Here is a 22404-nt window from a genome sequence, read left to right on the forward strand (position 1 = left end):
CATCCATGTCTAAACAAAATCTTTTCAACATAATTCTGCTTTAAACATATGGAAGAGGCAACTTCTGTTATTTATAATCAGATTCAATATGTCAAGAACAAAGGGAGAGTGAAGAAAGAGCAAATGAGAAGAGAATTACCAAGACCAAAAGGTAGTTTAATACAAAGCACAACTAAACCCAGTTTCTCTACCACTGGACAGAAGGCAACTCCCACAACAGTTATTCCCAGGACTCGTGCTTTGCCTTGGATGAGTTTTAGCCCTCAGCTTTCATCTTTCACAGCTCTTTCTTTTGTCATAATTCCACCTGCCCCAGCAGCTCCATCACGCTCGACCCTGTGTGGTCTGTTTATCCTTGTGACACCAATCAGAGAGCTCCGTCTGTGAGCAGGATCTTCACACATCTCAGTAGATTTACTGTTTATGTCACATCCTCTCTGTTTACTCAACATGTAAGACACTGTTTAAGAGAAGGTACAAAAACAGGGGCGACCACAGCAACTGTTACACCCAGCCGTGAATCACATGCACTGAATTATGCTGAACTGAAGCTCTATTAAGGGGGGTGCAGGAAGATCATTCAATCCATTGAGTCCACAGTGTGTCTATTCAGAAAAGGGTGCCCCTAATGAATTGCACAAGAAACAGTATAAAACACACTACCGAAAGCGTCAGCCAATGCAATAAAAATAAAAAAGACCGGACAAGACCATGCTGAATGTGTCTAGTTTGCCAAAGTAGGCCTATAATATTATATTGTATGACTGGCATCATTGACTTAAATGCCCCATGTATGGTGTTACGTAGGCTACATGCAAAACTGCAGGGACCCCAAAGTGAGAAATTGCCCTCTTGAAATCTTTAGTTTAAGGGTGCGTGCGCATCTGACATCACCTGAATTTGCCAAGCCTGTGTGCGTAAAAACAAGTGAAATCACCGTTTGAGTTGTGGTTCACAGGGGGCTTTGCAAGCGCGTCCCATCTCAAGCCACTGTGTGAGGAGGAGCCCCGCCGACTGTTGTTTTATCTCAATGGAAGCGGGAAGAGACACAAAGCGCACTGTCCCCACTGAAGATCCTCATCGTAACCATGGAAGCGCAATGGCCTCTCATCCACAACCAATTCAACTCGTTTCACGTTAACATATGTAATAACAACTGTAGTAGCTACATTACTTCCAATGATGCATTTATTATCGTGAGAGAAAGAAAAACAAACAAATCAGGAAGGAGCCGTTCAGACCGAACGCGTTCTTGCGCTTAAAAAGCTAGACGCAACGCATAAGCAGAACGCAGGTGTCTCGAGACGCGCTTTAAAAGTTTATGTTGTTTTCTTTAGAAACGCGGCGCTCCTGCGCGAGACGCTGAAAAAATAGCTTGGCGCAGCGCAAAGGTCAAAGGCGTCCATCTAGCGAATGTTTACATAGAAAAATAATAGGCATAGACGGGCACAAAAACGTTTCGGTGTGAACGGCCCTTTATACCGATAGACAATTTTCAGTGAATTTTCCGCAGCAGCAACACGCGCTGGAGTCTAGACAACCTGTCATGAGTAAACCAGATGAAATTACACTATACCACAACTAATAGATGTGAAATTGGACAACTGACATTTCAAAGAGACTTATTTTAAATGTTTTTAGAGAGAACGCCTCTTGTTATTCAATGTGTCTGTTATGGTGAAGGGATAACCTGTTGTTACGCCCATCTGTGTCATAAAAAAGTGTGGAGCAAAAATATATCCTGCAGCTTGAACTATGATAAACTGAGATATGATTAGCCTACAATAGGCTATAACGCTTTCGCCAGGCAATTTTTCACAGAAATTGTTTGGAAACACGTTATGGATATGTAATGTGATTTATAAGTTACTTACCTAACACTTTGTTATAATAACACTCCAAGGCAAACGACAAAAGGTCCGGGGTAAAATTAACCGGTCAGCGCTGCTTTCATGTGTCCGTCAATAGGATGATAAATGCATTGTCACCAACGCGCTGCGTCTCGCTTCCACTGTTCCTGCAGGGACAACGGATCTCCCAAAATAAGTTGCACTAAATACGTAGCAGCTCAATGCGTTTGAATAAGAGTGAGTTTTCCTTTTAGGACGCTGCCTGAATTCTCCGGTCCACGCGATAGCTGATGAGTGTGGATGCGCTTGAAGCTTGATACGCTGCCATGCAGTCCGTTAAGCGCTTATTCCGTCTCAGCTAGTAGACTAGGGGGAGAGAGAGGCTTGTCTTGTCTGAGCAGGGATGTGCTAATCTCATTAACCTCTCAAGGCAGGCTGGACAGATCGAGGGAACAGCTCCACCCAGCGATCTGATAATAATGATGAAGATAAGGAGAGAGAGAGAGAGAGAGAGAGAGAGAGAGAGAGAGAGAGAGAGAGAGAGAGAGAGAGAGATGGTGATATTAATAACACTTTACAAAAATGTTGTATTTGTTAACAGTAACAGTTGCATTACGTATCTTTAACAAGCACTGAACAATAGAATTTTACAGCATTTGTTAAAGGAATAGGCTAGTTCACCCAAAAATGAAAATTATCTTACCATTTACTCACCCTCATGCCATCCCAGATGTGTATGACTTTCTTTCTTCTGCAGAACACAAACGAAGATTTTTAGAAGAATATCTCAGCTCGGCAGCTCCATACAATACAAGTGAATGGTGACTTTAACTTTGAAGCTCCAACAGCACATAAAGGCAGCATAAAAGTAATCCATAACTCCAGTGGTTAAATCCATACAGGGGTGGACTGGCCATAGGGAAAACTGGGACTTTTCCCAGTGGTCCGGCCGTGAAACGGGCAGAATGGGGCCGAACGGGCCGCAAAACGGCGCCTCGATATCCCGAAGGGGGCCATGACATGCACCTGCCACTACATATTTATGTGGACTATTTAGAGGACTACGTACTCTTCTCCCAGCCCGACTTCAGTACAGATCAGCCATGCTGTTTCCACATTGGTGGATTCCGGAGCCAAAGGGAACTTTTTGGACATCGACTTGGCTTCCAAGTAGCAAGTTCCGGTGGTCCAGTTGGATGAACCTATCACAGCCCATACCATCAGCGGCATGCCCCTGACCATCGTCACCCATTCCACCAAGCCAGTTACCTTCGTCTCCTGCAATCATTTCGGAACAGTTATCCATCTACCTGGTCCAATATCCATCGGCGCCGGTAGTGTTGGGGCATCCTTGGTTGGTCACGCACAACCCACACATAGACTGGTCAACCAATACTGTTCTTGTTTGGAGTTTGTACTGTTTGTCTCACTGTCTTAACTCTGCTGTCTTCCCTGTCCAGTCTTGTGTTTCATTTCAGGATGAATCGGCGGATTTATCTGGAGTACCGTTGGCATCCCATGACTTGAGGGCGGTGTTCAGCCGGTCCCACGCCGTGACCCTTCCTCCTCATTGCCCGTACGACTGTGCTATTGATTTGCTCTCTGGCACTTCTCCTCCACAAGGATGGATGTTTTTGCTCTCTGCTAGTGAAAGGGAGGCCATGAACAGGTACATCAATGATTCTCTGGTAGCTGGTCTCTGCTGCCCTTCCTCTTCTTCTTCTTGGAGAAGAAGGACGGCTCGCTTAGACCTTGCATAGATTATCGGGTGCTGAATGACATCACGGTTAAGAATCGTTATCCTTTGCAGTTGATGTCTTCAGCTTTCGAACTCTTGCAGGGAGCATCCGTCTTTACAAAGTTGGACTTACGCAATGCTTATCACCTTATCAGGGAAGGGGATGAGTGGAAGACGGCTTTCAAAACCCATAGGGGACACTTAAAATATTTGGTTATACCTTTTGGATTGGTCAGTACCCCAGCTGTCTTCCAGGGGCTCGTGAATGATGTGCTCAGAGACATGGTCGACCGTTTTGTGTTTGTCTATCTAGATGATATTCTGATCTTCTCCCAGAATATTCAGGACCATGTCCAGCATATCAGGAAGGTACTTCAGTGACTGCTAGAGTATCGGTTGTTCGTTAAAGCAGAGAAGTGTTCTTTTCATTCACAGTCGGTTCAATTCCTGGGGTTCATTGTTTCTTCCGAGGGAGTACGTACGGACCCTGCCAATGTCAAAGCCGTCTCTGATTGGCCAACCCCAGATTCCCACAAGGCCCTGCAGAGGTTTCTGGGGTTCACTAATTTTTATCGTAGGTTTATTTGTAACTACAGCCAACTCGCTGCACCTCCACCCGCACTGAATTTAGTTGGTCTCCACGGGCCGAAGCCGTGTTTTCTAAATTAAAGAAGTGGTTTACCACCGCCCCTGCTCTTAATACTCCCAACCCTTCATGTCAGTTTGTGGTGGAGGTGGATGCGTTGGAGATTGTGGTCAGAGCAGTTCTGTCACAGCACTCTTCCTCGAACTGAAAGGTGCATCCGTGTGCTTTTTTCTCGAACAGCTTAATTCCAGCTGAACGGAAATATGACATCGGTAACAGAGAATCGCTGGTGGTCCGGCTGGCTTTGGGTGAGTGGCGTTACTGGTTAGAGGGTTCGGGGGTACCTTTCGTGGTCTGGACTGATCATAAGAACCTAGAGTAAATCCGTAACGCTAAGCACCTTAATTCTAAACAGACTCGCTGGGCACTGTTTTTCACCAGGTTTGACTTCGTTCTCTCGTATCATCCGGGCTCTAAGAATGTTAAACCCGATTCGTTATCTCAATGTTTTGAAGTCGAGACCTCTACCATCCCACTGGATACCATTCTACCTGCCACTCGGGTGGTGGGCATGGAATCCTGGGATGTGGAGGCCAAAGTTCGTGCTGTGCTACGTAACACCGCTCCTCCCGCTAAATGTCCAGCGAGTCTGTTATCTGTTCCGTGATCAGTTCAGATGCATGTCCTACAGTAGGGCCACTCATCCAATGTCGCTTGTCATCCAGGGGTGGCTCGATTCTGGTGGCTATTGCTAGCACAAGACGTACACCGGTTTGTAGCGCTTGCTCCATTTATGCTTCAAATAAATCCTCCAGTCAACCTAACCCTAACCTTAACCTCTTGCTTTCTGACATTGAAATAAAAACAATATTTTTGGCCCTACAAATCTAAGGGTTAGTTCACACTTGTAGTTCGGTTTTCTTGGTTCTCTTGATCCGAACCAAAAAGAAAATGATACATTTAGTCCTGGTTCACTTAGCGTTCACACTGGCATTTTTAACACAACGAACCTAAAGATACAAAACAAAAGGCATAAGGATAAGGTCACAACCTGACTGGACAGCTTTTATGACGTATATTTTGCGACGGAATTTCCCGAACATCCAGAACAATGCTGGCTGCTGGGCTAAATGTGCTCATTGGACCCACTTTCCCTTAACCTATCACTGAACATTTTGAACACTTGAGCATTTTTGTGAATTTTTTCCAGGATACTTGAAATATGCTCGTCGGACCAAACGTTAATAACTTTACCTCCTCATTGCTCCATGTTTGCTCTCTGCTCATTTTGTTTTGCGTACACCGCTCTTACCACTCTTTCTATGTTATCAAATCAACTGATTTTTAGGGTCACATCTTGTGACATCACATCCTGTTATTGGTCTGTTTAGACGTCTTTGGTCCATGCTGCATTCATATATCAGTCGAACCGCACCAGAGTTCGTTTGGAAGTGGACTGAGACCCACTATTCAGACGGTCTCGGTCCGCTTGTTTGGTGCGCACTAAGGTTCGGATGGCAGCGTTCACATTTGTTCAAATGAACCGCACTAACAGAGCAATCACACCAAAGTTCATTTTAATCAAACCAAACCTGCCAAGTGTGAACACACCCTAAATGTGTTATTGTGTCCAGTCCACAAATCCCCATTAAGAAATGGACATTAACACTTTTAAAATCCAACATGAAATAAATTCACAGATCACTATTATCCAATGACATGAACTTAGACAATTTAACCACAAAACTGTTCAGATGGAATAAATCTCAGAAGTGTTGATGTTCAGATTAAAAGTCAAGAGTAATAAGAGCATAACCATTCAATAAATGTGTTGAGATCAAATTTAGTTGCATCTATGGTCAAGAGGAAAATTAAGGTGGGGGGGTGGTCATCTTCCACCATCTTCCCCTATTTATTTACAGGCCAGATGATTACAGACAGAGATGATGATACTAATTATTACGAGAGAGAAAGCAAGTGAGATTACAGAAACATACGAAGAGTGGGTTGTGATGTAAGCATTCAGAGACAGAGGTGCTGATTATATAATTGTGTGAGTGCGTCATTGCGTCCTCACGCAGGCTCAATGTTGACGTGGCGTCTCTCTTAGTTATCCAGCAGCTGAACGAATGAGGCACATAGAGGAAACTGGAGAATGGCCTGATCGCTAAAGACAAGCGGACCGCCCTATATTTCTCAGGTAAACCGCAGCTATCATAAAAAAATGCTTAATAACTTTGGGTTTATTACATTTGTTGAAAGCGAGCTAGCTGACGCGTGTTCGTTTGTTGATACAAAGTTAGGTTAGCATCAATAGCACACTATTTGCTAATGAAGATGTTGAATTTTATAGCGATACATATTTTTAGGAATTGCTATATTAGGCTGTAAAGACACTCGTTTGTTTTTTCAGCCGGTATGATATTTTAGTTGACGAACTCTGTAACCCTGGCTCAAAAAACATCTAAGCTAATAATTAGCTTCCACACATATAAACCTTTATCAGTATTTTTTCCCCCCCTTCTTTCTTTCTTTCTTGTCCCATAACCACCTCTGTTCAGTGTTTATTATGCGTCACTGAAACTATTTGGTCAGATTTCTGTGTTTATTTTGTTGTCTTTAAGTATAAAAATTTCTTGTTTATGTCATGTTTACATGCTAATAAATGTGCAGCTGCTAGTCAGCGCTACCTGACCGTGTTACAGTTCCGGAAAAATAAACAAATCCCCAAAATAGCTTCTGTTAACGGCCAAGGGTCTGTGTTTTATCTTATCAGTAGCTGTAATACATGAGAGCTGAGCATATTTTGAATGGCTACAGTACTAGATAATATAATAGAGTCGAGTCTAGTACTGTAGCCATTCATCATTGTGATGTCACACGTGAATAGCTGACGAATCATGTCAATTTTATTTCCTAAAAAAACATAAATATTTCTGATTAAAATGCTTTATGAATGTGGGGAAATGGAAAATGAACATTTTAGGCGCTGTGACTGGTTACCATTTTTAATCAAATTTTTACCTTCACTGGTTTAAATGGTCCTGCAATGTGACAACTCATCTATTGCCTATTGTTCTTTTTTGAAGTGAAAAATGACTGGAAGGAACCAGCACAATGGTTTCCAGTGTGCAACCACAGTGCTGCAACCCACAGGTGGTTATATGTACACTTATGGGAACAACTCGGAGACCGAATACTCAGAGGAAGATGGAGAGACTTTTGAACTGCGTTCCAGAGGCAAGGAGAGGTATCGCAGGAGCACATCCAAAGACCGCAAGGATGATATTGTCTACTTAATAAGGGATATAAAAGAGGGAGATACTCTCAACAGTATTTCTCTGCAATATATCTGCACTGTAAGTCTGGGTTTCCTCGTTGTTCCCTTTCAACTTTTCTTTTGCCTGTTTAATGGCAACATAGGTGGGCGGTATGACAAATCTTGTTACGTTATGCATAATTTTCTGTCATGGTAACATATAGAGGTAGACCAATATATCGGTTTTACAGATTAATCGGTGCCATAGATTTATCTGCAAAAATCTATGGCAATAGTTGTCGACAGTTTTTTTTCATCATTTCCCGTTGGGCTTGTTTATACTTAAAAGTCCCGTTTTTTGCACCAAATTCTAATATTTTTGGGATTTTGGCTGAACAATAAACTCCTCCTGGGGTTCATTCATTTAGGACTCTTTGTCTGTGCCCTTCATAGTAAGGAAAGAATACTCATATATATATATATATATATTTTTTTTTTTTTTTTTGGACGTTCTATAAATCAATTTTAAAAACTATCGGCCGATTAATCAGTTATTGGCCTTTCCCACCACCTTAGTTATCGGTATCGGCAAAATCCATAATAGAAATCACGATACAGTTACATTAGCTGGAAATTCAATGAAAATAGTTTATATTTTTTATAATGTGGAACTGCATACAGCATTTTTGATTAATCCTCATATGTAATACTTAACAAATGTTAGATTTTATTCGGAACTTAATGGATGCAAACCAAAAAGGTTTCAGTTCTTGCATCAGTGCAAACATGCATAACATTGGAGTTAAAAACAGAATGCTAACGTTAGTCCAACTAATTCTAACTTCTGATTGGATGAGCCACATTCAAAGCTGTTACAATATAGCCACTGTACACACACCTGGGACTGCACATCAGTTGAATTGTATATTTATTCGGCAAGTTGTGACATTGCTTAGAAAATGTAAACTAAACCCTGCTTTGCGTTACACCTAGACTTGGCTTGTTTGCATCACATTCAGCATTTTTGCATTATTCCGTGTTTCTTTGCTCTCACATGCAAATATTGTAAAACCCACAAGCCCTGCCCACTAATATCTGTGCAATTATTTCTACCACATTATAGCAAAATCTTTATTGGTTGACACATTTCTACCATTGCACTGTATGTACCGTCATACTACCCAGGCCTAATGTATGGTGGATTTCAGTGCTTGATTTAACAGATGTTTTTCATGTTTGCATCAGGTTGCAGACATCAAGCGAGCCAACAATCTTCTAACCGAGCAGGACTTTTTTGCACTGCGGTCCATAAGGATTCCTGTGAGAAAGTTCAGCTCTTTCACAGAAACCCACAATACTGCTCCTTTCAAAACCAGCTCGCCCGGTGGCACTCGCAGAATCACTGAGATCCCAATTTCCGGAACTTCCTTGGACACTTCATCCTCTTCCTCATCTGTCGACAGCGTGGAGTGCTTTTTGCAGGAGAAGGACAAGGACATTGAACTTCTTGTCAAGTCCTCTGCCCCCTCCAGAGGCAGTCTGAGCGAGGTTGTCTCCTCGTTGGAGCAGCCGCTTTTAGGTGACCCCGAGCGCCGGTCAGCCCAAAAGAAAGATCCGTACTATGGGGCTGACTGGGGAATGAGATGGTGGACTGCAGTAGCCATCATGCTGGTCGTGGGCATTGTTACACCTGTTTTTTACCTGTTGTACTATGAGGTTCTGATGAAAGCTGATGTTAGCCACCACACAACCATAGACTCTATCAGGCCTGGACCCACACAGTCAGCCATTGCCGAGCCTCTTGTTTTACATCAGGCCAATGCTGCCTCTCACATAGACTCTCACCTACAGCCTGTTATTGATCGACCTGATGTGAAGCACGAAGAAGAACCATAGGGGCACTTAGATCATGCTGACAAGCACCAAGGGATTAATTAAAAGGGACCTTACTATAAGTGAAAACACATTTTAATAATTAAAATTGAACCTAAACAGCGGAGAGGATTGATTTAGGATTCCAATCCTGTTTGCAATTTTCTTTGATGCATTTTGCACAGTTGGATACTGGTTTTGTTGTGTCACTCATGAGCTAGTGTATAGCTCTGTACCTCTGTTAAGCTCAAAGTTTGCTTTAATGGCAAACAGATGATATATTGTTAAAAACATTTGCTGCCACTGTCTGGTTGTCAGGGAAATAAACACAGTAATTTATTTTAGGAAAAGTAGAATCCAGAATCAGTATTGCAACTGTTGGTAACAATGTTGCTGGACTGCAGTTATTTGTAAAATGTTCTCACACATGTTCAATTCAAGTCCAGTAGCAGAGCTGTAAACATTTATATGAAACATGGAGTACATTGATTACTTTTGAACAGTATGTGCCTTCATCCTGTAGACTGTAAATGCAGGTTGAAAATAAAAGGAATTATATTTTATTATCTGAATCTCCAAATTATTTTGATAAACTTTAGCATTGTCAAAGCGTGTTTAGCCATCAAGCCTAAATTATCTTTTTAAATCTATAAAACATTATGCATCTGAGGTGTGTGAAGTGAATTTGAGGTGTATGAAGTGTTTCTATAATATATAACTGTGACACCCATTTATTTTCTGATATGATAGAGAACTGGTTTTTAATGAGTGCTAGCTGAATGGAACTTTTTTTTTTTTTTTTCGATTGCTAGTGAGTGGCTTCATCCATGTTGTCATCACTTTCTGCTCCAATCGGATAGTGCTTTTCCTTCTCTGATATTTACATGCCAGGGGCATGTAAGAACATTCATTGTTGTCCAAACATCATCATTATGCTGAAACTGAGACCATAGATATACAGTACTTATATGCAAGCAAATACTGGGCTGTACACGTTAATCATTTCAGACTTAAAAAAGGAATGTTCTGGGTTAAATAGAACTTCTCTATCTGTTGCATGCTGTTAATAACCACGTAAATAACTTTTGACTTGTCCCTCAGTTCCTATTTGGAGAAAATGTGAGAACAGTAATGCACTTATGCACAATGGACATAGGCGTCATTTACAGGTGGACATGGAAGTCTATAGAGCAACTGCACCAGAAGTTTCAGAAAGCAGCAATATGAAGCCCTTTTTTTTTTGTTAGAGCATTTATTCAGTAAAATAAAATAAAAAATATAATAATTGTTTAGTTTATCTGTAAAGTTAGGACTAGGTAAAGTTTCAACATAATTTTGGTGGGAGATTCGCACCATTAGAAAAGTGCTTTGCCAATAGATATTTACATTTGCTGTCATTTAAAAGTTGCCAGTTTTACTGGCTTTACATGGTTGTGGCATAAGTAGAAAGGGCATTCATAATGTCTCATAATACACCTTATAAGTTATAACTTCTCATAAATAATTAAATCTACAGTTATAATACATTAGACTTACCCTATTCATAGTTATACTTAAGAGAATAATGTATTGTAACACATGAAACATAACATTTTAACGCAGCAGAAGTTGATACATTTAATCGTATAAGTGCTGTCATACAAAAGCAGCATAGTGTAAACAGTCAAACGGTTTTATGACATGATAATATTATAAGCAGTCTTTGCCTGCTTTAAGTTACAAAAGCAATATCTTCTTATAAACAGCCATAACATAAATTTGTAATATACAATACAAGTCAAACTTGTACAATGGAAGTTATTTATAAAATAAAAAAAGTCTCCAAATAAGATTCACAATCATTAAAGTTTATTAAATAGAGCCCAGTGTAGTCTTGTGTTTACACCCAAGAAAATTGGCTATATGTATGATCAACATACATTTAGAGAGTTTCTGATATATTTCATCCTTGTAGCTTTACCGGTGTTTTTCGTAATATCTCAAAATTGAATGGGTGTTATTTTGTATGTTGTGCATGTGTAATGTATATAATTTCCAGCATGAGTTGTAATGTCTTTTAACCACTTAAAAATATCTTATGGATGTTTATAAGACATTGCTTTTGTCACTTAAAGTATATATATATATATATATATATATATATATATATATATATATATATATATATTTGTGTGTGTGTGTGTGTATACAGTGCTGTGCAAAAGTCTTAGGCACATAAGATGTTTCGCACAAACATTGTCTTAAGATGTTCAAGATCTTCAGCTTTAGTGTGTCAATAAGAAATATAAATGTTAAACTCCCAAAAATTACTTTTGCAAATAGAAAAGATTAGAATAGAAGAACAGGGAGCCCTGCAACAGATGTCATGGCCCCCACAAAGCCCCCCACTGAACATCGAGTCAGTCTGGGATTACATGAAGTGACAGAAGCAATTGGAACAGCCAAAATAGATAGAATAACTGTGGCAAATTCTCCAAGAAGCTTGGAACATCCTATCTGCCAACAACCAAGAAAAACTGTGTCCAGGTGTACCTAGGAGAATTGGTGCTGTTTTAAAGGCAAAGGTGGTCACACTTAATATTGATTTAGCTTTTTTATGTTTACTGGACTTTGTATGACATTAAGTGATAAATGAAAACTATTTATGTCATTATGTTTGAAGACATCCTCACTATGCAACATTTTTCACAAGTGCCTACAAATTTTGCACAATACTGATATATATATATATATATATATATATATATATAAAGATACACACACACACACAAACACACACACACACATTCTACCAGTCAATAGTTTTGAAACACTTGACTGAAATGTTTCTTATGATCTTAAAAATCGTTTGATCTGAAGGCGTATGCTTAAATGTTTGAAATTAGTTTTGTAGACAAAAATATAATTGTGCCACCATATTAATTTATTTCATTATAAAACTAAAATTTAATAAAAATAAAAATAAAACATTTTTGAAATTGATGACTTGGACCAAATAATAAAGAAAAGCAGCCAATAAGTGCCAAACATAGATGGGAACTCCTTCAATACTGTTTAAAAAGCATCCCAGGGTGATACCTCAAGAAGTTGGTTGAGAAAATGTCAAGAGTACATGTCTGCAAATTCTAGACAAAGGGTGAATACTTTTAAGATGCTAAAATATAACACAGTTTTGATTTATTTTGGATTTTGTTTAGTCACAACATAATTGCTATAGTTCCATTTATGTTATTCCATAGTTTTGATGACTTTACTATTATTCTAAAATGTGAAAAAAAAAAAAAAAAAAAAAATAATAATAATATATATATATATAATACATTATAACTTCTGCAGATAAAATTGGAGGTTGGTGGTGTTATAAATGCATTATAATCTAAGGTATAACTAAGAATATTTAAGTATTATGATGTATTATAATTGTGGTTACAATTATTAATGAGAAGTTATAACATATTATAAGGTTATTATGAGACATTACTAATGCATTATAATGACTTTACAATGCATTATAAACATGATCTTCATAGAAAGTGTTACCGTAAAAAGCTTTGCACAAACTCTTTGTAATTTCCCTTTAAAATATCATGTAAAAGTTGGACTAAGACACTTGAATAAAGCGACTGTATATTTGACATCTCTTCACCTTCTTCTCAAGTTCCTAAAAGAGCTCAAGTGAGACAGCAGCTCATTCAAAATTAATCTGTTTGCAGAAAAGAGGATCAAATGCATATAGTGCGATAGCTTTATTTGTGATGAATAAGGTATGATGAATAATATCAAAACTCATATTCAGTTTATTCAGCACATCCTCCTTGTCTTTAGTTGAGATCTTCTTGGGTTTCATAGAATCTGTAAATATTAAGCTGTTCACAGGTCGTTCACATATGCAGTTTAAAGTGAGAGAGATACTGGTGTTTTGTGAATTTACCCATTTTCTTTCGAATTATCATCATCTGTGGCTTCAGCTCTTTTGGAAGACGGTTCCAATCTACAAAGCAACTCCATCATAATTTATCTGCAATCTGTCAGATGATTTTCAGTGTACTTGGGTGGTACCTAGTGTCCACTCATCATCCTCATTTTTTTTTTTACATTTTTTTATTTCCTTTGTATATTTTTCCTTGTACCTCTCCACATCCATAAATTATATTGGAAGGTGTTTGTAAGGATGCTCACCAAGTTAAATCCAGTTTATAACTGCATTCTCAAGCCAAATTTTTGATTGAAGTCAAGTCTGTTATTCTTGTACATGGTATAAAGAATTTCCACAAGTTAAAATCATCCTCCTTACCCTGTGATACCATTTCACTTAAACTTGGCCTCATAGATTTAATGCCTTATGGGCACCATCAAACACATCATTGCCCCCAGTTATCTTACTCTTTCTTATCTAATTTTACAATGTGAGAAATATTAAGACCCCTAGTAGGAAGCAATAGCATATAATTGTGTTACTTAAATTAAATAAAGGCTACTACTCACCATTCTTTCTGAGTGGGGCTTAATGTTGAAAGGGAGGTCTTTCATTTGACCTCTCATCTCTTGTTTCATAGCTTTCATATAGTCTTCATCTTCTCAAGCTTTCAGATGCCCTGGTTTATATTCAGTTTGCTTGAACAGAGCATAAAATTATGTTGTATGTGTGGCAATGCCTAAAATTTCCAAAAATGTAACTGCAAGAATGCAAAAGTTGGGACTCATAGATAATCAATCACAATCTAAGCTTATTGAGGCAGATTTTAAAGTGCAAATAAACATGCAAGTAACATCCATTTGATTAAAAGAGAGAGAAGTAACATCCATTTGATTAAGAGAGAGAGAGAGAGAGAGGGTTCAGAATGGCTCACTGGGAAGAGTGGTTTTGGTCCTCTCTGGGTTTCAGGCATGGACCCTCTGGTGATGCCCAGGGCCTCTATGTGGAAAGTGAGTGCTGCTATACCTCTGCTCATCCCATCCATATTGGTCAATCAAATATTCCTAGAATTGGTTAGATGGAGGAGAACCTGTTAAGCTTAAAACATTTTTTGTTTTGTTTATTTGTATCCTGGGGGTCATACAAACATTTAAAGAGACTGGGCAGAGGAGCAATGAGTGAGTGGTCCAAATTTCTGAGAAAATGCAAATGTAAATCGGTAACGCTCTACAATAAGGTCCTATTTGTTAACATTACTTTTACAGCATTTATTAATCTTGGTTACTGTTAATTTCAACAAAGTAATATAATATTAACATTAGCTAATGAACTAGCATGAACTAACAATGAACAATTGCATTTTTATTAACTAACATAAAAAAAAAAAAAAAAAACATTTGAAAATTGAAAATAAAAGCAATATTTAACTTGTATGAGCCCAAATGTGTTGGACAATAGCGATACATTAATTTTCTGAGGTATATTTATGTTCTGTAAACGTTTAAAATACATAACTGGCTAGTTGCACTTAAATAGCTAAACAGTTAAATACATTCCATTATGATTTAGCGCATTTGCTTACCTTTTTTTTTAGATCGCATTTACTCAATACAAATGAGCACCTGTAAGTAATTTGTGTATTTCTATATATACTTATATTTTCTATTCATTATTATTATTATTATTATTATTATTATATATATTTTTTTATTATTATTATTATCTCTATCTTGTTGTTGTATTGTTTGTGCACTGGAAGCTCCTGTCACCAAGACAAATTCCTTCGATGTGGAAGCATACTTGGCAATAATACTCATTCTGATCTGATTTTAAATGGACTAGCTTGATACTATTAATATGCATAATGTGGGCGGCGCCTATTGCAATGTTGACCAATAGTATTGCGAGTCTTATGATACGTCACGACGTTACGTTCGGCGCTTGCGGAACGGAGTGGAAACGTCCTTTCTGTGGCTGATGCAGCAGCTAGATTTGAAACCAAATTTATAGGTGAACAGCCATACATTTATCCTTCTTTGCAATAACAACCTCTTGAAAGTATTTGGGATGTCAGCGACTGACTGGTACGCGCATAAATCGCTGGAAAACGAGGTGTTTTGGATCCAGGAGCGCTTTTATGAATCAGGGAACAGGGCGAATATTTGGCTCATACGCGGGTCCCATCAGGACGTAGTCATAGATACCGGGCTGGGGTTACGGAGCCTGCCTGAATACATCAACACCAAAGGGCTGTTAGGGGACGATTCGAAGCGAAAGAACCCGCTGTTAGCTATCGGCACGCATGTGCATTTCGACCATTCGGGTGGGCTGCATCAGTTTCAACAGGTGGGCGTGCACAGGGCGGAGGTGGATGCTTTGGCGAACGGAGATAACTTCGAGACAGTGACATGGCTATCGGACCGCGAGATCGTGGAGAACCCAGCACCTGGCTGGAGAGCGAGACAGTACCGAGTGAAGGCCGTCACGCCAACCCACATATTACAAGAAGGTAGGACATGCGACTGCTTGCATTAAATGTGCAGGAGGAGTATTCATCTGTGTGTTCATTGTGCATTCAATATTATGTACCCCCAAAAGTCCATTGAATTGCATGACTACATACTGAGCAGCCTTACATAATATCTTTGAGGAGATCTAGAGAGAGATCGAAACAAATCAAATCATGATGACTCACCAGAGGTATGTCAGTGGTTAGTGAAAACCAAGCACACTGTAGAATGTGGCTTTATAATCTCCCTGATGGTGGAGATACACCATTGATGCACCATTGGCAGAAACCCAGCAAAATCATTGAAAAGCTTCTCTGACCACACACACACACACACACATGACCACCTCTGTGAATACTCAAACTAGTTTTTATATCATTGTGGGGATTCTCCATAGCTTCCATGCATTTTATGGATTTTATACAGATCTAACGATAATTTATATCCCCTAACTCTCACAGAAACCTTTTTGCATTTTTACATAAAAAACAAAAAAACAAATTGTTTAGTATGTTTAATAAGACTTTTCCCTCCTGGGGACCACTGGCTGGGCCCCACAGTGTAGGTGATCTCAGGTTTTACTATCCTTATGTATCTGAAATGAATGTACCAGGTTTAATACAAGTTAAGCTCAACTGACTGCTTTTGTGGCATAATATTGATTACCACAAAAATAAATTTCGACTTGTACCTCGTTTTCTTATTATTTTATAAAAGCACTTACATTAATTTTTCTGTTAAAACTTGTGTATTATTTGAGCTGTAAAGTTGTTTAAATCATTGTTTACACCATTACATCATCATGGCAACTAAATCTTTAAATTGGAGGGCGGCACTTACAGTGTGTGTCGAATGGGGCTAGTCTGTAAGTTAAAATATTCAGTTTTAAAAGTATACCCATAAGACGTAAACAATATGCGTGTAGCATGTAACATGATTTTAGTGTGATGATAAAATCACTTACTAAGCTTTTCTGTACAAAGCTATATCAGATTTTTATTTTTATTTGTTGCCATGTCGATGTAACGCCATAAACCTTTTAAACAATGATTTAAACATTTTGACAGCTCAAATAAGTAATACACAAGTTTTAACAGAAGAATTAATGTAAGTGCTTTTATAAAATGTAAAAACATTTCTGCTTTTAAACCCAACAAAAATTGGCCCCATTCACTTCCATTGTAATTTTATTAGCTAGAAGTTGACCTTTATGAGTGCAATCTCTATTACATTTCTTTTTAAAGATCCTTATCATAAAAGTCATGTAAATTCATTGCTCAGAATGTGTAGGAGCCTTGATTCATTTGTTATAATTCGACCATGTTTGTGACCTTTTTTTTCTTCTCTTTTTTTTGTCTCTTTGTAGATGCCTGTTTAACAGTATCAGATATAAGCCATTGCATGTAACAATTATCAGCTAATCTCTGTAAGACATTGAACACATAGATTTGCCCATAATGCAACATATTTGCTTGGGTCAAGTCTGAATGAGGACATCTAAACTGTTATAATACCTGCCCGTTACATACCTCACTGAAATCCCTCTGTTTTATAATATGCACATCAGTCGATACAGCAACTGCTGTGTCAGTGCTGCAATGCAGTGACAATATCCAGTTCCTATAGTGTTTCCTTTTCCTGCTCCTCCTTATGTTCCCAGGTGATGTCATCAACCTCGGGGACCGGCAGCTTACTGTTCTCCACATGCCAGGTCATTCCAGAGGAAGCATCTGTCTCCATGACAAGGAGAGTAAGATGCTCTTCAGTGGTGACGTGGTCTATGATGGATCCATGATTGATTGGCTGCCCTTCAGTAGGATCAGCGACTACGTGCATAGCTGTGAAAGGCTGGTGGAGATGGTTGATAAAGATGAAATTGACCTGGTCATGCCTGGTCATTATAACACTTTCGGGAGCAAACGGCTTCACCGGTTAGCTTCCAACTACATCGCTAGTGCCGGTACCTGCCACAGAGCTTCCACCTGTGTGGTGAAGTCCATTGCCAGTCTTGCACTTCGAGCCTCCAACTCACGAAGTGTCTGTTAGTAGTTATGAAAAAGACTACTATGCAACAGTATCTGACACAGCATACCTCAAAACTGAGCGCACTAAATCACTGAGCAGTACAGTGTGATAAAGATAAACAGGTAATTCGGTATACAGTTATGTTAAGACAAGCGCACGCCACAAGACTGAAGCTTGTTGCCCTTTCAGGTTTAAAGCCTGCGACTAGCTTGCAACATATACCCCACTTCGTAGCATATACCTAATACTTTTCTAGTGCACACACTTGTTAGGCACACTTTAACCAGTAGGAGGGGAGAATGATCTTGAATTGACACACCTACTCTGCGATTATTTGCATAAAGTGCGTGCCAAAACAATAAGAAACTGTTTTTAAAACTGTAGTTTGTAATTTCTGTGACATTAGCATCATCAAGCAGAACTGCAAAAAAAATTGCTGTTTTCAGACAGATTGCAGAAAACTCCTCTTGTCTTCCATTGGTTGTACAAACAGATAGTCCCGCCTCAGACTCAAACCATTGGTTGAGGCAATGTTGCTGTGTCTGGACAGGCTACTCAAACAAACAAGGGAAAGGATAGTGCCACAGTGTTACACTTTTAGGTGAAATCAGCCTACAAATTACTTACTTATAGTTGACTACATATGAAGTTCGCATACGAGAAATAAATTTAACGTAGAAAAAAACAAAATGAACGTCAAGCCTACAGTCTTGTAGTGTGCGCTTGGCATTCCAGTCTGTAACTAGTGTTTGTGTTGGTGAGAGAAACTAGTTTGCATGATTGCACTAAATCATCATAAAGTCAACAATAAAATTGCCATATATTAATTAATAATTTTGAATGTTAAAGGAATATTTCAGGTTTAATACACAACAGCACCAGTGGTATGCTGTCAGTTACCATAGAAATAAATGTTGTTTTTACAGTAGAAGACTAAGGGGTGAAAATACAACAATGACTGGAAAATCTACTTCTGTTAACACATTTTTGTTTGTGTTTTTACATTTTTTTTTTTTTACAAAGTCATTCAGATGCTGTCAATAGAGCCTTAACTTGTATTTAACCTGGAATATTCCAATAGACCTTATTCAAACTAGTGCCATCTTTGATTTTTAATGAGAATGACGACGGGCTCTTTCAATGGGCTGTACCGCAGTTTAAAGTGTTTTTAGATCGTTCCGCGGACAAAACATTCAGTATTCAAAGAACTCCAGACAACATGAGTTGTGGAAAATAAGATGTGTTATAGGTGCTTTATACAGCTGTATACCATTCGTGCCATTGAAGAGATGGTAAATCTATCCCTCAAAGCCTCGTCATTCCCATTAAAAATTAAAGATGGCGTTAGCGTGAATAAGGTAGGAAAAACTAAACATTTTGAGTGTATGCTGTAATCAGGGGTGTTATTTGTGGTTTACTGAACTTAGAGACCATGTCTTCTTCAATAGTATGTCTTTTAGATCCCCAAAGCACACATAGAGTTGAGTTAATAAGTTTGCATCCCCCTTGTATAATCTGCAAGATATGTGTCATTTAAAAAAAATAAGAGAGATCATAACAATTGCATTTTGATTTATTTAGTAATGCCCTAATGAAGCTATTTGACACAACCAATATTTACATACAGTATGTTCCACAAGACAAAGTAATGACTGAATTTATGCAGTCCTGTTCAAAAGTTGACTTCCTTTCTTCTGCAGAATACAAATTAAAGATTTGTTTAGAAGAAATTTTCATAATGCAAGTGAATGGGTGCCAAATATGTAAGCTCCAAAATCCACATAAAGGGAGCATAAAAGTAATCCATATGACTCCAGTGGTTAAATCCAGGTGTTCAGACACGATATGATAGGTTTGGGTGAGAAACAGATCAATATTTAAGTAAATTTTTTTTTTTATCATAAATTCTCCTCAATGCCCAGTAGGTGGTAATATGCATGAAGGATGTTAATCACCAAAAACAGAAAAAGGAGAGTGTAAAAGTGAAAGTGAAGTGGAGATTGACTGGGCAGGGAGGATAATTTATAGTAAAAGGGATATAAATATTGATCTGTTTCTCACCCACACCTATCATATCACTTCAGAAGATATGGATTTAACCACCAGAGCCAGCTGGAGTACTTTACTAGCCCGTATGTGGATTTTGGAGCTTCAACATTTTGGCACCAATTCACTTGCATTGTATGGACATACAGAGCTGAGAAATTCTTCTAAAAATCTTCATTTGTGTTCAGCATGAGGGTGAGTAAATGATGAGAGAATTTTCATTTTTGCGTGAACTAACCCTTTAAAGGTGCAGTATGTAAGATTCAGAAACCCTTGTTATTAATGACACCTGTGGCCGTTAAGTGAACTGCAGCCTGTTGCTCGTGCACACACTCCATAGGGACGCGAGCGAGCATGACTCCATAGGGAAGTGAGACTGAACGTGATTCACCGGCATCATGCTGACAGATCATTAAAATTACACAGTTATGATTGTTTTACTACAAACTTTGAGACTGTATGTTATGTTTGACTCTCCAGTGCTGGAACAGGGCTAAAACAAAGTGTGGATATAGGTCTGACTATGCCAGACTGTAGTTTGAAGTAATCACTTTTCTTTGCATGATACATTGACTGCATTTATAGGATAGTCTATGTCGGCGTTAGCTAGCCATCCAGCTTTATCAATAGCTGTTAGCTAAATTTGGTGGATGATGACAGTAGCTGTTTATAAAATAGACTGTACATTATAAATATGTTGACACAATTCAGTATTGATGTGATTCCATCACAACTGTCATTTTGATATATCGATGCACTATTGTTTTATAATAATAGATTGTGTATATTTTCTGTATAACCAAGTTACATTACACTAATGAATGGAGCTTTTAGATTTATCATGAACATTGTCTAGCATTCATTTCATGTGTTATTGTAGTTTACCTTGCTGAATAATTACAGATTAACATTATGTCAGTTACTGTGAATCAGCATACCTGATTTTTAGTATAAAGAGAAGATCGTTGAAATTATTTAAAAGTTACGAAGCAAGGTCACTTGCAATTCGTCAGCGTTAGCAGGCAAGATCAAATTAGCTAAAATTACACAGATCAATCCTTATGGCACTATATTTCACATGCTTTGCAGTTATGTGAGCTTACCTGTCCAATAAGAAGAATGGCAATTCAGGGTCTGTTTTGATCCCCAAAACCAAACGAATGTCCCTCCAGTAATCAAATGTCCTGCCGATGTTCACTCTAGTTTTCGCTCGACCACGATCACGTTCCCGCTAAACCGGATGGGATTAAGTAAATGTTTTTCTTTTTTTTTTTTTTTTTTTTTTTTTTGGGCTTACTCTGAGTTTGTGTAGGAGTCGGTGTTGTGCTGAGAGCTGGACGTTTGCCGGATTCCATCTCTAAGATAACGTTACCTAGTGTTACAGACTGTCTGTTGACGCTGTTGAATAGCAGAAGAGAAGCACTGAGGCAAGGCTCTCAGGAGCATGCATCAACGTCACATCCTTTGGATTTTCCCGGCAAAAGCGACCCGCTCCCTTCGCATGAAAATCAGTCTACAGGCTTTAATAGGCAACCTGGGAAGTCCGGTAGGGCTCATTTTTTAAGTTGCGTTACAAGCCGTTCACACATTGGCAAAAAAAAAAGGCGAATATTACATGAAAAATGTTACATGTTGACCTTTAAGAAACAAGGGGATGTAAACTTTTAAACAGCATGATTTATATCGAATGACTAATATTTTGTTTTGTGGAATAGATTTAAATATCTGTTATGTAGTTTCTGAAGGGCGGAAAGGGGTGTGTATACTTATGAGACAACAAACTTATGCACTTAACTGAATGATTGTAGCTGACATAAAGCTGACCTATTTACACTCGCAATCCCCTAAAAATATCATACATTGCAAGTGAATTGTCTTTGAAGAGACTATTTGTTAGTGTTAATGGGAGACGAGGTTAAAATTTAGTAGCATACTGTTGACTTGTTTTCTATGGCAGTCTCTGCATGAGATATTGATGTAGCACAGCATGGAAGCAGCAACATTCTATTATTCTAGAAGCCAAGAGTGAATTGTGTTGTGTACTCTATGTGGTCAAAGAGCAATACTTATGATCAAAAGAATCATAATCTCTCTCAGAGGCAGTCATGTTTATCAAGAAAGATGGCTAGCCTTCATTGAAAGGTGCCTGAATGTTGATTCATAGTTTTCTTCCATCACACTGCCTCCATTCTAGTAGTTCTCTTTACTACTGCAAACTGCATAATGGCTTTGCTGTATTCATTTGATTAATTTTTATATAGAAGCACAGACTTCAGTATGTCTTGAAGGACAGTAGATGGTTTGTTGTCGACCAAATACTGATGTTTTTTTATTTTTTATTATTTCTTCAGTAAGTCACTGCCTTAGTTTAAGCTAATGTAAGGGTCTCTTTAGTGTTCTAATGTGAAAATATCAAATTTTGTGAGTGTATGAAATGAGAATTTGGGTAAAATGAGATGTTTAAGGAGCTTTGAGAATGACTAATATCAAGTCACTCATTTACGTTGCCAAACTACAAATATGCTGCATTGTATGACTGTTTTGATGTAATTTTCATAATACTGAAATGTCATTTTCACTTAATTAAGAAGTATCATATACA

The 22404-nt window shown here is 38.4% G+C and overlaps 2 protein-coding genes and 1 pseudogene across 2 annotated transcripts; 2 read left to right on the top strand and 1 right to left on the bottom strand.

Moving 5' to 3' along the window:
* Nucleotides 1-6217: 6217 nt before the first annotated feature.
* Nucleotides 6218-9877, top strand: LOC127436660 (lysM and putative peptidoglycan-binding domain-containing protein 3-like). The gene is made up of 3 exons (XM_051690950.1): nucleotides 6218-6374; nucleotides 7264-7533; nucleotides 8679-9877. Exons 2-3 carry the CDS (start codon nucleotides 7270-7272, stop codon nucleotides 9327-9329), a joined length of 915 nt encoding a protein of 304 aa, XP_051546910.1. The 5' UTR covers nucleotides 6218-6374; nucleotides 7264-7269; the 3' UTR covers nucleotides 9330-9877.
* A 3116-nt stretch (nucleotides 9878-12993) lies between these two features.
* On the bottom strand, nucleotides 12994-14266 carry LOC127439722 (DNA-directed RNA polymerase III subunit RPC7-like; annotated as a pseudogene).
* A 910-nt stretch (nucleotides 14267-15176) lies between these two features.
* LOC127436668 (acyl-coenzyme A thioesterase MBLAC2-like) lies at nucleotides 15177-20641 on the top strand. The gene is made up of 2 exons (XM_051690963.1): nucleotides 15177-15730; nucleotides 17392-20641. Exons 1-2 carry the CDS (start codon nucleotides 15289-15291, stop codon nucleotides 17775-17777), a joined length of 828 nt encoding a protein of 275 aa, XP_051546923.1. The 5' UTR covers nucleotides 15177-15288; the 3' UTR covers nucleotides 17778-20641.
* The last annotated feature ends 1763 nt before the right edge of the window (nucleotides 20642-22404 follow it).

Source organism: Myxocyprinus asiaticus, chromosome 4, assembly GCF_019703515.2.
Source record: "Myxocyprinus asiaticus isolate MX2 ecotype Aquarium Trade chromosome 4, UBuf_Myxa_2, whole genome shotgun sequence".
Classification (NCBI taxonomy): Eukaryota; Metazoa; Chordata; class Actinopteri; order Cypriniformes; family Catostomidae; genus Myxocyprinus; species Myxocyprinus asiaticus.